Raw genomic sequence first — 16,558 nt, 5'->3', positions numbered from 1 at the left:
TGGGGTTGCAATTGCTATGAAATCTGGATTAAGCTTTTGGAACACATTACTGCAGAAAGCCAGGCCTAGAGGGTTGGGCTGTCCTTGCTCCTCCTCGGGCCCTGGCATTCGTTCCACGCCAGGAGGACGCTGTCTTCTTTCAGCTGCCATCTTCAGCTCCTGCAGTGCAGAGGCCATGCCACGGCACTCACTGGCTCTGGCACCGGCCGGGAGTTGGTTTTCACGGACATAAACAGGACACTCAACAGCTGGTATCTTTACTGAATGAATTTATTGGTTTTTGAACTAAAGTTGCTCACAGTTATTTAACAAGGGATACATCAGATTTTTTTGTCCATTTCAAACCATTAAATAATGTCAGTTTGTGTCTGTATATGTGTGTGTGCGCGAGTGTGTGTCTTCGAAGTACAAAATAGGAAGGATAACAAGAGGTATTGCTTTCATTTATTCTTATATCTTGTGTGAGTAATCCCCTTCCTGCTTGTACCACATGGGTTTTGCTGATATAGGTATTTTTAAATTATTATTATTATCTTGTATTGAAATCCCAGCCTTTTGTAGAGGTACAATGTAACAGAAGCATCAAAATCTATACACAAGGGAAGAGAAAAGAGGGAAAAGAAGGACAGGGGTGATGGGAGGGGAGCTCGGAGGAGAAGTAGAGAGAGGGCAGAGGCAGGAAAGACAACGAAAGCAAAAGAGACTAATTTACAGCAATGTCATGCAATTAAAACTGCCCCCCTCTCCTGCACCCTTGCCTCCCCCCCTCCCCAGCCATCACCCCCTGGTGTCTGACATGCACACAGCAATACGAGAGAGAAAAGTTTAAGAGTAGGGAAAATAAATAAATAAATAAATAAAGCAAAAAAATTAAAATAAATCCCTCCCATTTGGGGGAATGGGGAAACAGGGCAGAAGTCAAAGGTCTTTGCCCCGGTTGTGTCTTTAAAAATTCTTTTTAATCTTCAAACCTATGTACAAGTAAAACTGGTCCAAGAAGGGGAAAAATGATTAAAAAAACCAACAACGACAACAACAACAAAAAAGAACTCATCCAACATTATCATTAAAAAAAAAATCTTGCGATACAACATACACCCATAGGAACCCAACGAGCAGCAATCGAAGGTCATAAAAGAGCTGAACACTAATGCTAAGCCTACATTCTTAAAATCTCAGTCAAGAAATACTTCTCACTGTGTTTTGTCTTCCACGTGTAAAACCACATTTTTTTTGTTTGTTTAACCTTTGAGCTTGGGCCAGAATAAGTTACACTTGGTCACATAACTCTTGAGGAGGAGGAAAAAAGGTGGCAATTCTTCTTTCTCAAAGTCACGAAATGAACACTTACAAGGTTTCTGTGTCTTTTTTCCCCCTCCTCTGCAAAATAAATAAGAATCAATGTTGCCTCTACACAGTTATTAAACAGAAGATATATCTAACAGCTTATTTTTTTAAATATATATATATGTATATATAAATAACCAAGACCTAATAACTGAAACACAAAACAAAAGGTCCCCATCCACCCAATCCCACCCTCCTCCCTTTCAAAAGAAAAAACAAAACAAAACAAAACAAAAACTTTATAAAAATATCTTGCAGTAAATTTTAAAGTTTACAGTAGCTTCGTGATTAAGTCTCCCATTGCCCTGACTCCACCTTGTCTTGCTCTGATGAACCAAGTGCCAGTGATTTTGCACACACACACACATACACACAGAGGAAATAAAACCCAATATAAGTCTCTTTTCTTCCTCCTCTTCATCTTCTTTTTTTTCTTTTTTTTTTCTTTTTTCCTATTTTTTTTAAGAAAAAAACCACCCAAGCCAACAAATGAAACTGATAACTTAAAGAAATAATAATACTGATATCAATGCAGCACTAGCAACACAACAATTGCCTCTAAATGCAGGGTGTGGTGGAGGATCCAGCTGGTTGAAGAAGGTCCCAGCGCGGTGGCACAGTGGCAGGGAGTTGACAGGTGGGGAGGAAGGTGTTGAAGGAGGAGCAGCAGTAGCAGCAGCAGCAACTGTGCCTGGTGATGGGAGAGACAGTCCTTGGCAGAGTCTTGTCCCTCTTCTTTGCTACCAGAAGTTGCCTTTTCCCTAAGTTTTAATGTTTTGTTTGTATGTGTTTATTCATTGAACCCCCTCTCCCTCCTATGTTTACTCTTTTCCCCTTCCAGCAGGTTAAAAAGCAAAATGATACAGTATAAAAAAACCAATTAGTTGTGTGTGTGTATATATATATGTATGTATGTATATTTATACATAAATATACACACATATATACATGTATATATAAAAAAAGGGGGCAAAAGAAAAGGAAAAGGTGGTGGGGAGAAAAAAAAAAAAAAGATAAGAAAATCCTGTGATGAAGCTCCCCAATATTGTCTTGGTTCAACGCTTAGTTTTGAGTTGCTCCTGGCTGGTTTCTGATGAGAACGCGCTCTGGATTCATGGAACACTGCGCTCCCGCTACACCCGTCTCCTTCCCCACACCCTCCCTCTCCGGGCTGCGATCACCTGCGCGGACAGAAGTTGCCAAGGGTAAATAATTCACTCCAACAATCTGCAACCTCCTTTGAGCCCAGACTCTGCAATCCCATAACTGAGCAGATCTCTCTTGTGGAGCACCAAAAAAGAAAAAGAGAGGGGAGAAAAAAAACCAGGCGTGCACTGGGGAGGTGACTGGGGAGAAGTGGGGAAGAAGCCCACTTCCTGAAGGGAGAGGGGAGGCTGGGAACCTCAAACAGGACTGGTCCTTGGACAGTCTACATCGGTTGCCTTCCGTCAACAAGTGTCCGCAGAGCACAGAAGGTGAAGCCGTGGCTGACATGTTAACTTTTCGGGATAATTCCTGGTAGCAGAGCGGAAACAAGTGGTGTCGTCAGAAACACAGAGAGAGCATGAACAGAACAAGAAACGAAACAAAAGAAAACAAAACAAACCCAAAAAAAAAAATCAAAAAAGAAAAAACCAAAAAATCAGGAAGGAGAAAAAAAGCAAAACATTCAAAAAAAGGGAGGAAAAAAAACCAATCGAAAAAAACCACAACCCAAGATCTGGTGAACTGGGTTTGTCATCTGTGCTACCTTTTCTTTTCTTTCTTTTCTTTTCATTCTTTCATTCGTTTGTTTTTGTGTTTGTTTCTGAGATATATATTATATATCATATATAAATATATATATGTATATATATACAGTCATTCCTTCATACAAAATTTGTCTATAGACAGTTTTGTACTGTTGTGGCAAGGTATATACATCCTTCTAGTTTAGAGGCTAGCTTGCTAAGGAATATTCTTTCATTCTTTCTTGCTTTTTTTCTTTTTGTTTTGTTCTGTTTCCTTTTTTTTTTTTTTTTCCTCTAAGTTATTTAATTTTTTATGTGTTTATTTAAGGTTGGTCTTGTAGGCCGACTGATGAGACCATCTTTGCCTTGTCTTTGCCAGCAGGGTACTTATTGTCTCCTCTAGACCCATAGTCATTAGAACCGGAATCGCTCCGCTTGCTGTTTGCGCTATGCTTGGTTGGCGTGCCGGGGGGATGGCTCACCTGCCCGTTCTTCTCGTCTGAAAAAAGTTGTTTAATTACGTCAAAGAAGTTACTCAATGGGCTGCCTGGGTACACAAAACAGAGGAGACAAAAAAAGAAAGAAAGAAAGAAGGAAAAAAAAAAAACGAGAGGGAAAGAGAGAGAAAAAGAGAAGAGAAAGAGAGAGAACAAACAAACAAATGAACAATGGGGTTTTTAACGAGAAGAACATGATGAGGAAATCCAGAGCCACGTGCGTGGGGGTGTGTGGGGGATGAAGACAATGAGCAGGAAGAGGAAGAGTGTTTAGGATGGGACACCTACAGAAATAAAGAACCTGGGAGCATAAAGCAGCTAGGGGGAAGCTCCTAGTTTCTTCCTGAGTGGGGAAGCATGGCTGTCTCACCTGGCAGGAGGACACAGTACCACGTGACTGAAATAGGTCAGTCCATTACTAGGATTCACTTGGCCACTCCACATGGAAATGTCACTGACTGTAATGCTGGACACAGGCAAATCCCATCCTACTCCTGCTGTTACAAACACGGGGTATTTCCATGTGGCTGCCCATTGATGCTTTATTTGCAGCCTTGCTAAGCTCTCTGTCAACAACAGGCATCAGGCTTTCCTTGCTTGCATTTTATTTCTTTCTGAGTTTCTCCTTGCTGCCCTGTCATGACCAAGCCTGAAGCCCTGAGTGGTCCCAGGGAAGCATCATTTGGAAAATGAGCTATGGCTGAGCGTTGCCATCTGCGTGTGCGGTCTGTGGTTTGCACTTGCAGGCTTCTGAGCACCTTCAGATCCTCCCTAAACAGGTACCTGGAAATGAAGATGCTGAATGTGGAAGCAGGCTGTTACACATCTGCGTGCTTCTGCCAGGGTCAAGACCTACCACCTCACTGTCCTGAATTTATGCTCTCTCCACAGCACAGCCTCCATGGCACCAGCATGCATTCCAGTGCAGTTAGGAGCCAGAGAGGGAGGCAGAGCTGTGTGCTGCTGGAACAGGCATCTTCTTCAGCCAGCCCCTAGATCAGGCTGCAGTGCTAACAAGGACTGGGCACATGAGTACAGCCTTCTGCACCACGTGGGCCTCCAGGAAGCATGGTTATATGCTCTTAATCTGCTTCTGTCTTAGAGGGTGTGCAGAAGGTCATACTTGAGGAAAGGCTCGGGAATTTCTAGTCCCCTTTCATTTTCTTGGATTGGGGGATTAATCTTTACCAAACATAGGAGGGGGTCACTCTTTGAATATGGATATTGAAGGTGTTTTTTATCCGCTGTACACAATGGAGGTGATGCCTGTTCATGATCATTAAAATCCCATGATGGTTTCTCAATATTGGGACTGTTGGCTCTACCATTCTATCACATTCAAATAATTTCTATCTCCAGCTCCTGGAAGGAAATGGGCCCCTTGTATCTGCCTTCCAATGTGGTAGAATGCTGCGAAGAGTGGAACCTTTGATCCCCAGGATGGGAACATTCTGTCAGGAGCAAAGGGCTTCCTCATAGCAGAGACTGGTGGATGCTGGTGGCTTGGTCATAATGTACTTGACTTTAATTCCAAACATAAGCAACCCAGTAACTACAGCAGGCAAGCACCTTCTGCACACAGCAATTTGACTGAAGAGCTTGTTGAGTACTTTCTTATTCTCTAACGGAAAATGCAAGACAGACATCATTGTCTTACACAGAGAAAGAGGAAATGCATAGTATTTGTGCTTTGCAAAACTCAATCTGTTACTCTTTTTTGCCTGCCCTATGCTAACCAGGTAGTGGCTGCTTTCAGAAAAATCAAATGGCTGGTAAATAGAGTGAAGAACCTTAATCTAATTAATTCCTTGACTTCATGTGCCTGCTGCTTTGTGGCCAATGTTCTGCTTGCCCTGGTTCTGTGACTCAGTTACACTAAGCTAAAAGCAACAGGCTGTGAGTTTCTGGAAGGGCATCTTTCACCCAACTGACTGAAGCCTTAGCGATGGGCACAAACAACCCCCAACCAGGCAAAGCACATATCTGAATTTCCAACTGAGAAGAGAAAGGCTTTCACTGAACTCAGTTACTTTGGGCTCAGACCTCCATGAGCTCCACCTGATCCCTTCCACATGCATGCAAATGCTTGGGAAAGGGGGTATCTGTTGCACATTTATGACTTCTACATCAGAGATTTCCCTGAGCCTCCCTAAAACTGTTTTAGGTTTGTGGGCACACACATTGCGCAGACTAATTTTTATCTACTCAGATTCATTTATACTTCTTTTAAGTGGATACCAGTTTTCAATGAAAAGAGAAAAAAGAAAGCAAACACTCAGCCTTGAATGCAGGAATGTGGGCAGATCTGGTTCTCAGGTGGCTTTGGACCCCTCATCTTCATAAGCAAATGGAGTTAGCAGAGAGAATGAAAAAGAGCACTGAAAAAAATGCTGGAGAGGAAAAGACTGCTGGGTTGGGAGAAAAGAGTAGGGGAATATCCCTAGTTATTCAGCTGAGCAGTTTATTTAACAAGCTTAAAGGGAAAGATGAGGGCAGAGTAAGCAGGGCTCTGCAGGAACTGGAAAAGTTTTTTGTTTTCATATAGACAGGAACAGTGACAAAAGTACAACTTGCAAGAATGGAGCAATAAAACACTTTAGAAATCATACACCTTGTATTTGCTGAGTCCTGATACAGGACTTTTTAGTAATCCTACTAAAATATGCAGCCCATGTTTCATCCACCCTTTCTCCGCCCCAAGCCCTACCGGCTTTCAAGTGCCTGGAGATTTATTGCAGCAAAAGTATTTAACAGTCTACTTTTCTTTGCCTCTATCACTGCTGGAATCCTTACAATCATCAGTTTTTAGTTAAAATTTTAATGGGAGGTAAGAAAATCCTTAGGGATGTTTAGAGAGCTACTGAAAACTAAAATAGGCCATTTCACTAACCCTTTCCTTCCTTTGCCTTTTGTACTTGAAATTAAATAGTAGGTAATAATGCCCTTCTGTCCTGGCAGTCAAGGAAAAACTGATGCTGGGCTGGTGTTCATACTGCTCTTTGGATAGACAAGGAGTCCTCACACTTTTACTCTGGAGATACCCAAGAATGGGTCAGCTGTGCTGGAAGCATGAAAATGGTGCAGGGTGTTGTTCCTGTTAGTTCTCAGTTCCCTTTGAGGTTATAAATCCAGTAAAACAAGACTTGAAAATGCAGGCGATGAGGATTAGAATAGGTTTTTCAGCAATCTTCCATGCCTAGAGTTCAGTGCAAGATGTGTCATAGGCTCTTACACCTGTAAGTCCATCAGGGGGCCTCAAAAAGGCTGCCTTTCTCATTTCACAAAGTGAGATGACATGCCATTTCCTCTGGACAGGGATGAAGGTTTGGCTCAGTGATTCTTCAGAACATCCCTGGTGTTTCATGCACAGACTAAGGTCTTCTTTCTCCTTGAGAGCAAATGTTCATCAGCACACAGCAAAGAAAGTGTAAAGGGTAGAAAGGGTGAGAAACCGAGAGAAGGATCACAGGCAGGAGGGGAGGCTCAGAGCATTAGGTTTATGTCTGTTAGGAGGAGATGGATATGTGCAGTTCTGAGTTAGACCAAGGAGCTGTTTGCTGCAAGACAGGGAAAGGGAATGGGTTTGAAAACAAGCACTGAAGCTTATGAAAGGGTCATGTATTGAAGGGGTGCTGAGAGAAATATATTTATGGAGAAGGAACTGGTTTGGGGCACCTGTGTGCGGCACTGTCACAGCTAAATATCATGAAAGAAGTCAAAACTGTGAATGGATTTGAATACAAGCACTAAAAGGAAGAAACAGGGCTAGAGATAGACACAACAACACAGAAGGAAGCTGGGTAGTTTGCACCAAGCCTCACAGTCCTCACAATTTCATCTGCTGTTCTTAGGAAGCCTGTCTGACACTGACCTAGGGCCAGTGGTGTCACCACTTTGAGAAGCCAAGTGAAAATGGAGCACCTAGGTAAGAGAGGAAGAAGAAAATAAGGGAAATCACTCCAGGCATCACAAGTGACACCAGGAAAGGATGCACCTTGCAAAAACCCTGCTCTCACTTTGTAAAGACCTCACAGCCCTCCACAGAACATAACAGGAGGTGGTGAACAAGCAGCTTCAGGACAAGCCTGGAGGCTTCAGTTACTGATAAGTCTGCTGTTTTGTAACATTTTTAAGACAGTCAGATAAGGACTTGCCCCTCTTTTCACTGCAGCAAATAGCAACATTCCCATTGACTTCACAGAAGCAAACCCCGAGGCACTTCCTTCTCCTGTGAAACCATCTCTCTGAAGTCTATGTACTGTTAATGCACTAATCCCTATGGCGCTGAACACAAAAAGTTGCACAAAACAAATATGCCATCTGTGGGATTATACTCTGTCTTTTCTTTCTGTATAGCCTGAGATGTTTTGGGTTTCTGCATGTATATTTTGGGCTTTGGGAGAAAGTGAACAGGAAAACATAGGTCACCAGTGGGAAGAGAGACCTTTTCTGAACCTGATTTATCTTACTTCTTTCCCTGTTGCTTTCACATCATTCCTGACTGTCTTTTGCCTGCCTCTGCTCCTGAGGTTTTCCTCCTATACTCATTCCTTACTCTTTGGCCCTTGTCTTTTTCATCCCTAGGTGCTCTGTTTTGATAGCAGCTGTGGTTTCAGTGAACCATGTACCAAAAATCCAACTTCTCTCACGTAAAGCATTAAAACACTCCTTAATGGGTGATAATCCATTTCCTTTCAAATCCATTTTGCTACTTTTATAGACTTCTAGCCCACTTTGTTAAGACAAGGCATTTTTTGGTCTGTTTGCCTTCGGAAACAAATGACTTAAAACACAGAACTCACTCCAAGAGTATGTGCAGTGAAAGGGATGATAGAATAATAAAGTGGCCCATTCCTCTTCATTTAGTTGCAGACCATGTAGGAGACTCCCCCCAGACTGAAAAGACCCCAGCCTGTACAAATCTAAATCAGGCAGATACCTCACTCAGCTCACTAACCTACTGACAGAAAGTCCAGGGAACAACTCCAGTTTCTTGGCAGGAAACCTGAACTGCAGCTGGAAAAGGTGACTTACTTTCCAGAGTTCTTAGACTCTGCCAGAAAAAATGCCAACTGAAAATGGTGTCTGCAGGAACAAACTGCAGAACTACTGCAGAACTGAGGAGCTACTCAAGTTATCACACAGCACTGGCACAGGCATCCATGCCACCAGCAGGTGGGAACTTCCAACTGCTACTCCTCTGGGCAGACCTGAACAATCAACCTGACATTTAATTGTTCTGTAACCCATTCTTGTTCTTACTCTCCTAAAACATCCCATTCTCCTCGGCAGGAGGGTGGCCCAATATTTGTGTCTAGCATCCAGATGGCCATTCTCTGTCTTGCACATTTTTTCTCTCACTCTCATAAACACACAGAGGAGCTGAGATCTAGTTCAGCCTCTCCTCAAAGTGTTACTGAGACAGGTAGCTCTGGAATAATGAATTAGGGAATGGTGAATACAGGCAGCAAAGCCCCGAAGGGATGAGGCCCATTTCCTTGCTGCTGCCTCCTGCAGAGCTAAGGCATGAGCAAAGAATCAGAAACAAACTGTCTGTTACTGATAAAAAGCTCTGGCCAATCCAGCACCACCACGTAACATTCAAAAAAGGAGACATGATGATGGAGGGGAGGGTATCATACATTCATTTGGACAGCTGGTGGCACTGAAAGAGCAGGCAAGGATAGTGGTGGGATGAAGAGATGCCAGATTCTGTTATGGAGTCATGCTCTTCTGGCAAATTGTCTGGCAAAGGTCTAAGCCCACAAATTTTTTGTATCTACCAGTCCTTATACACAGATCTACCTGCACAAGTGTGTGCTGAGAGGGGAAACTGATGATCCACACCCATAAAGCCACAGCAAATGACAGTACTGTTGCTACCCATTCTCTTAGAGATTTCTGCAGCTTTATTCCTATCTTTTCTGTTATAAAATGTCAGAAATGTATTGGCACTTAATAATACAATTTTGGTCTTTCCTGCCAGATGGATGTTCACATAGTATGTTAGGGGTTTCAAATTCTTCAACCTGTTCCTAAGGAGATAGATGACCTATGCATGCTGGTGAAATGTTGCTTCCTCATTTCCACTGAATAAATAACTTCAAAAGATGATTTAATCTTCTGGTAAGGCATCTCAAACTTAGCTTAGTCCAGCAAGCATTTCCATGTAGCTTCCTGGAACACTGGCTATCATAAATAAACACTGTGACCTTAACTAAGAGTGAGATATCTGTGTTTTCTGTATTAGATATTATTACAGAGAAAAAGATCTTGTACTGCATGGTAAAAATCTAACCACAGCTGTCAAAATAGGATCTGACATGAATCAAATAGTTCAATACATCTGGATAAACTTTTAGTACTAAGTTGCCTTTTTTGTGGCTACCTTCTTCTACACTGCAAAAACATGAATTGGAAAATAAATGTCTCCCCAACACAGCACTAGACTGAAGACATACAACTACAGTATGTAGGGAGCCAGCCATTCCTTTGGACAGCAAAGGATACTGGCAGAATGGGCAGGGATAACTGGCAAACCTGGCTTGAACTCTTTAGAAGCACTGATTTTTCTTACTTGTTGTGATCCACCCATTTTGAATGAGTATGTGATCTCTCAGGGGGTCTTCTTCCTTTGGTCTCTCAGCTGGGCCACAGTTTGAGCTGGAGAGCAATCTGAGCCACGCTCAGCAAAACCAGCAGCCAGCAGATTTTCCAGGAATGTTAATAAAACCCCCTTGTTCTGACCACCTCATGGTGTGGCAGTGCTAACAGAGCCTTTCAGCTGGGAGGGCAGCGTGTGCTTTTTTCTGCAGGTTTTGACACCAATATTTCTGCCAACAGTTGCAACTTTTTGGCTGCAAATCATCAACCTCCTCTTCCATCAAACAGCTACTTTTAGAAGTGGGATTACTCTAATTAATGCCAATATGGGTCAGGATCACTTCCAAGAACACCAAGTCCAGGTATTTGCTGCTGTTACTAACACAAAAACAGACTCTAAATGAGCACTCACAAAGATACAGGCTGCAATTGCAACCCAAAGGTGATGCAACCAGTTTGAAACTACAAAATGCTTCCTAACTTCTCAAGCAGATTGGAATACTACTGGCATGGGCTTGTGTCTGTATGAATCAAACTGTGATTGCTGGATGCTACAAAGAGAAGCCTTTACTGCAGTGTGGTTCTCTGAGGACACGTAGCCACGGCCAGCAAGATCAGACAGCTCTGAATAGGAAAAATGTCAAGTCCTAAACACTGGAAGCAAAAGGGATGAGAGAGATGCACTGATGAGATATTAAAGGCAAGTGGATGTGCTGTGCTTCTGGTTTGATCAGATCATTTTGGGGATAGCCACTGGTACCCACAAGGAACCAAAAAACTTCTTGTTTAACTCTGATTGGCCAGGAATCCAGTTTCCAGTTGTAAGCAGCAATACAAAATAAATGTTTAAAAGTAAATACAAGCTTATTTCCTGCCTGCACAGGGTTATGGTCCAAGATTTTGCAGGAGTGTATGATTGTGCAGTGCGTAACATGACAGCACCATCTGACTGGAGCTGCACCAGTTATCCAAACTGACCATCTCCTCCTCTTATCATCACCCTCTTTCCATGGAAGTGCCACTGATGTAACTGAAGACTTCACTGAGAATCATCGGGGATGGAGAAGAAGAAGCAAAGATTGCCTTACTTACGAGTAAAATTCATCCTCAGATAGTGGCAGTGTGAAGACTGGGAAGTATACAGTCTTCCTGGGTTAATCTCAGAAGCCAAAGTGGAGGAAAAAGGCAGGCTTTTCAGAGCTTCCAGCACCTTGGCAAAACATACTTACCAAGGACTCCAAAAAACTGGGAATGGGTGGGAAGGGGAGCTATCAAAGGCTATATACAGCCCTACCATGAAATCAATCACCCAAAGAAATTCTCAGCTCACTACATGAAAGACTTGAAGTCACTAAAATTTGTGAAGAGAGACTCTTTGCTGACCAAGGACTATTGAAATGGCATCGTGGGCTTCCGTGTGGTGTGCATCAATGGCTCCAGATCCAATGAGTGCAGTGTACAATAAATGATACTTGCTTTCTAATTCCCAGCTTTGTGGTTGAAGCTGGAGGGCTTTTCAGTTTATGTATCATCTTGATTTTCATTTTTAATGTAAAGGCTCTGCAGAACCTATTAGAACCTTAATTATACAACCTATTCTTCAGTGAGATAGACATAAATACCAGATTAGATGGTAATAAACAGTTCTCTCAATCCTGCTTCAAAAGAAACAGAATCCAGCTTGTCCTTTTACAGCTGTGCTGATTTTATAAGGCTTAACGACAGCACATAAAGTGGTAAAGCTTATTTGTCACTAAACTGATTTGGCTGAGAATACACACAGCAATAGATCAGCTAAAGTATCACTCCTGTAGATGTTTTTCAGGTTACAGCTGCATTTTATATGTAAATATTTTAATTTTTACAAGGTAAATTTAATCTTATGAACAGGCTTCAAGGAAACCAATTTAGTCTTTCTGGCAACAGCAATGCCCATTCCCCTGCTGAGATGGGTGGAAACACAAAATGAAATATTTCACCCCAGCATGCATTTCAAATTTTTATGAGCCACATTCTTTTCTTCTATTGTGAAATACTACAGGTTGGCAGCACTTTTCTGGTTTGCACAGGTAGGGTTGTTAGAACAGCAGTTTGTCATTTGGATATTGGCAGCTCCTATGACAAACCTCACTGTTCAACATTAACTTGTTTCTCAATGCCAGTGACCTTATGCAAAATCACTCCTCAGACTGATGACCACTGCTAGCAGAAGATGAGATAACATTTAAAGGACTAAACAAATTTGCCTTGCCGTTGATTGCAGCATTCAGTGGTTTATAGTGGGTGAAAACAGGTTCCTCATTCCCACCAGAGCTTTCACATGGCTGAGGCAGGCTAAAGAACTTGATCAGCTTTCCCTACTACAGTGTTAACTCTTTTGGCAAGAATGACCTCCTATGCTCAGTGTCAGAATAGGGAACAAGGGGGTCAAAACCCCCAGAGAATACAGTTTTTCTACACTATTTGTTATTACTAGATGAACATTGCATCAACATCATGGAGGGTTCTCATCTTCAGAACCACAGAGAAAGGTTTGCCAAAAATAGGCAAATAGGCTAAAAGCTCACATGGTTCCCTTTCACTCCCCTGTCTAAACCATGGGTGAGCTCCAGCAGAAGAAAGCTCCAGCTCCTCACTCCCACAGGAGAGTGGAATTCAGCACAGTGCAGTCACCACTGCTTACACTGTTTGTGAGCTCACCAACAGGAATGTGATTTAAAGGAAGCAGCTCCATTAAACTCCTACAGGCCATCCTATCTCCTCTCTCTCTGTCTGGGCTGTAGCTGCCACAAAACAGTTTCCCTGCTGGCCTTTACCTTGTCTTCTGTGTCCCTTGTTGGATTGCTGCTGACACAGTGACAGCTGGAGGGCCTGCATGAACTCTGAGTTCACGAGCAGTGATCTCTTTATCTAGAGAATGCAGCGTGCTGCCTGGTTATCTCCATAGCTCAATTAACTTGCAAGCAATCAGCAGAATCAGCATTTCGTATTTTGTATGATGTGAATGCCAGATTCCAGGCAAGAAATGAAGTCTTGAGGAAGAAGAGGAATTTGCGGTCTGATGACTTCAAGAAGCTAAAGGTTGAAAATGAGTGTTCATAAGATCAGAAAAGTCACCTAAGAAATCAAATGAACTCCTATCAGAGCAAATGAAAAACCTCCCACCAGCAAAGCTGCAACTTAAGGGAAAGAGATTGCCTGAAACACAGGCCAAATTCTGCCTCAGTCGCACATGCATAAACCTAATATTATCTCCACCATGACGACCTCCCTTTATGGTTACAGACTTCAGAACAACTCCAGAACAACTTTCTTCAGTTAATGAAGAGATAGTGTGGCAGGTGCAGGTCCAGCTGGAAAGCAGCACCAGCTCAGTGAACACTTTCCTACCATCCTGTCACCCCTTTCACAGAGATATCTGAACTCAACCTAGATACCAGGATGGAAATCTAAAGAGAACAGAGTTCTCTCATACAGAGTCCTTCTGTACAAGACATGAACAGTAAGACAAACACATCTCTCTTAGTATTTGGGCATTTCCACTGTTGTATTTGGACCAGTGAGTAGAGGCACAAGTACTGAAAGAAAGATGACCAGTCCGTGTGTGCAGGGAGGGAAGGGAAGGCTAGGGACAAGTTAACCAAAATTCACGTAAGCCCAGGCAAGCTGAGCTGAAAGTTTTGCAGAAATCTTTTTTTTCTTATTCCTAGCAAAATTCCAAGTCTTCGGTAAGTTCACTGCTCCTTCAGTTAGAAACACAACATCCTTCCCCAAGTCCAGAGGGGAGCTATGACAGTTGACTTTAGCCAAGTGTCTGACATAATTTGCTGTGTGTCTTAGGGAGAATTTAGAAGTGTCACACCCCAAGGACATCTGGGGAAGAGGGGGGTGGATGCAAAATGGAGTTAAATAACACAGCATTCCTGTCTCAACAAATAGCAGGAAACCAAGGGAGACAGCAGCTAGCAGGGCAGCATTCAGCTTCACTGCAGAAAAGGGACTGAAGAGTCATGAACCAACAGCAGCAAGTAAAGAAAAGAGGAAACAAAAATCAGGAAAGAAAATCACTGGCCTGGGTTACAGTGAGAGAGGGTATCTCAAGTGTAACACCACACACTTGTGCCATGAAGGGGAAAGCTGTGGTGGAGTCTGTGCATCTGTGCATGGATGGGGAGGAACAGAACAAGGGATATGTGCTTGTGCCCTCCAGGTGAGTGAAAGACATAGAGGGTTGTTACAGGGTGGGGAGTCTCGAAAAGAGCGTGGGGCAGCAGGGACAGGGACGGGCAGGAGGTGCAACAGGACAGCACGGCGCATTGTTATGTTGCTCAGCAGGGGCTGGGGAAGGTGGAAAGGCACAAGGGAAGGAAGTTCTTACCACATTTGGAAAGTCTGCCAGTCATCAACTCCATACAGTTAGTGGTGTCTGGATCATAGAGCGGAAAGAGGAGGGAGGGAGGGAAAAACATAAAAAAAGGTTTCCATACCTCTGTGCATAAAGTAGTAACTTAGCACATTATTACCTGAAGCAGGAAACATACACACATCTTGGTGTTTACACAACCCAGGCCAAATTCTGCCACCAACTCTATGCCAGTGCAAACCTGGCCCTGTGACTGAGAGTGGAACTGCTTCAGTACTGCTGCCTCCACTCACCCCTTTATCGTGGCTGGAGGTATTTATGAGATGTGGGAAACACTCTGCCACCACATTAGCAAACTATAAGCCTTGAATACAGTGTTTCACCTGGCTAGCTTTGCAAATTAGCCTGCAACAGCCAGGAAACGCTCAGCCAGCTCATACATCTACATCAAAAATCTGGAGAGAGGGAAGAAATCTAGCCCTGTGCTATTGGACATGGAGTGAGGCTACTTGTACAGCTCAAAATCATCTTTTAAACCCCAAAGGATAATGTCAAAGTTTCAATCTAACTCTCCCACTTAAATGTAATCTCTTACTGCTCTTGCTTTCAAGGTCAGTATTCACAGGCAATAGCAGCACTTCTGGAAAGGGTGGCAGAATCTGGCCCTAAGACATTACTGTCCACTTTGTGTACAGCTCCCATTGCCACAGACTCTGGGTGCTCCTTACTCAGGTGCAACAAGCAGAAGGAGTTCCACATGTCAGCTTTAAAACAGAAAGGCCCAGCCCAGCTGGACTCTTCCATGTGCAACCTGCTGGCAAAGCCAGATCTGCTGCTGTCAGCCAGGATTCCCTTGCATTTGGGATCTAAATCAGTGTGTTCCTGGGCATTGTGGAGCACTCACTGCTGAGCAGGTGGCTACCAGTTAAAGCACTCAGATCTCCCCTTGCCTGGGCTCTTGAGGAACACTTGGGTTTTCAAGAAATAGGTTTGTTGGAAAAATGCACACATGTGCTGAAAATCCCTAATTGCCAGGAAGCTCTAACTACTCCCTATCTGCTGTAAAGTCTGCAGGACAGAGGGGAAGATAATTTCTCAGCATTCCTCCCCTTATATATTGAGAAAAGTAGTTTCATTAGAGGAGGAATATGCTAGGGTGAGCTGAACTCATGCTAGAAGAGCATGGATATGCATCTCCTCTGATGCAACCAGGCTGGTGCTGCACAGGTCATCTGGGAAGCAGGGAGCAGAGAGGGCAGCTGCTTGGTCCAGTGACACTGGTCAGAGCATCTAAGCAGGGGTCACATGCTCTCCATGCCCAAGGCTAAAGGTGGGCTGGCAGAGGTCAGTGGGAGATGATACCCATGGAAGTTCTCTCAGAAAGGCACAAGATTGAGAGAAAGGGGAAGAAGGATGGAGGTGAAGGAGAAGAGAACATTCAAGATCTAGAACAACAGAGGTGTCAGACAGGCCAGGAGTTTACCTGCCTTTGAAATTCTTTCCCTGGTCTGGCAGGCAAAGAATTTAATATACAATACAATTTCTCCCTGAAGATTTCTCCCTGAAGATGCCTAGCAGGTTTGAAAAGTGCCTACAGCTGCTGATTGAGTCAATGACTAGGAGTCACACTCATGGTCTGTATAATTTTTTTTTCTTTACTAACTTGGAGAACTTTGTTGTCTTGTGCCTTGTAGGGGTTCCTGTCCAGACCCCTCAGAGTCACTACCCTTTGCTGTAATGCAGAGTGATGCAGATCTACAGTGGTAGACCCCAGAGCATTCACACAACCATTAGCAGAACTTAGACCTCAGAAAGAATACATAAAGAGCAAAGAAAATCTCAAATATGACCAGAAGACTGTTTCTGACTCCCCGCTCCAACACCTGGAATTTTCCCCTCAAGTGTATCCAGACTGACTGGCCAGACAGTAACCAGAAATCTGGAAACAAAAATGTAGCATTTGGATAATGTCAGAGCAGGAAAACATTGTGTAAGATCCTCCTGAAATTGGTATTTCC

General features: G+C 43.2%; 1 protein-coding gene across 10 annotated transcripts in view; it reads right to left on the bottom strand.

The window, feature by feature from the left end:
* Nucleotides 1–252: 252 nt before the first annotated feature.
* BRSK2 (BR serine/threonine kinase 2) overlaps nt 253–16,558 on the bottom strand; it is a 304,344-nt gene continuing 288,038 nt past the window's right edge. For 3 of the 10 annotated variants that reach the window (XM_058027269.1, XM_058027270.1, XM_058027273.1), the window contains 3 exons: nt 14,556–14,603; nt 3,560–3,624; nt 253–2,862 (listed from right to left, as the gene is read on the bottom strand). In XM_058027269.1, coding sequence (XP_057883252.1) covers nt 2,410–2,862; nt 3,560–3,624; nt 14,556–14,603 — 566 coding nt within the window. In that variant the 3' untranslated portion in view covers nt 253–2,409. The other 7 variants (XM_058027271.1, XM_058027274.1, XM_058027276.1 and 4 more) reach the window with 7 other exon arrangements.

This window comes from Melospiza georgiana, chromosome 6, assembly GCF_028018845.1.
Source record: "Melospiza georgiana isolate bMelGeo1 chromosome 6, bMelGeo1.pri, whole genome shotgun sequence".
NCBI lineage: Eukaryota > Metazoa > Chordata > Aves > Passeriformes > Passerellidae > Melospiza > Melospiza georgiana.
Note: the sequence above shows the minus strand (reverse complement) of the source record. Positions and strands in the feature narration are given on the sequence as shown.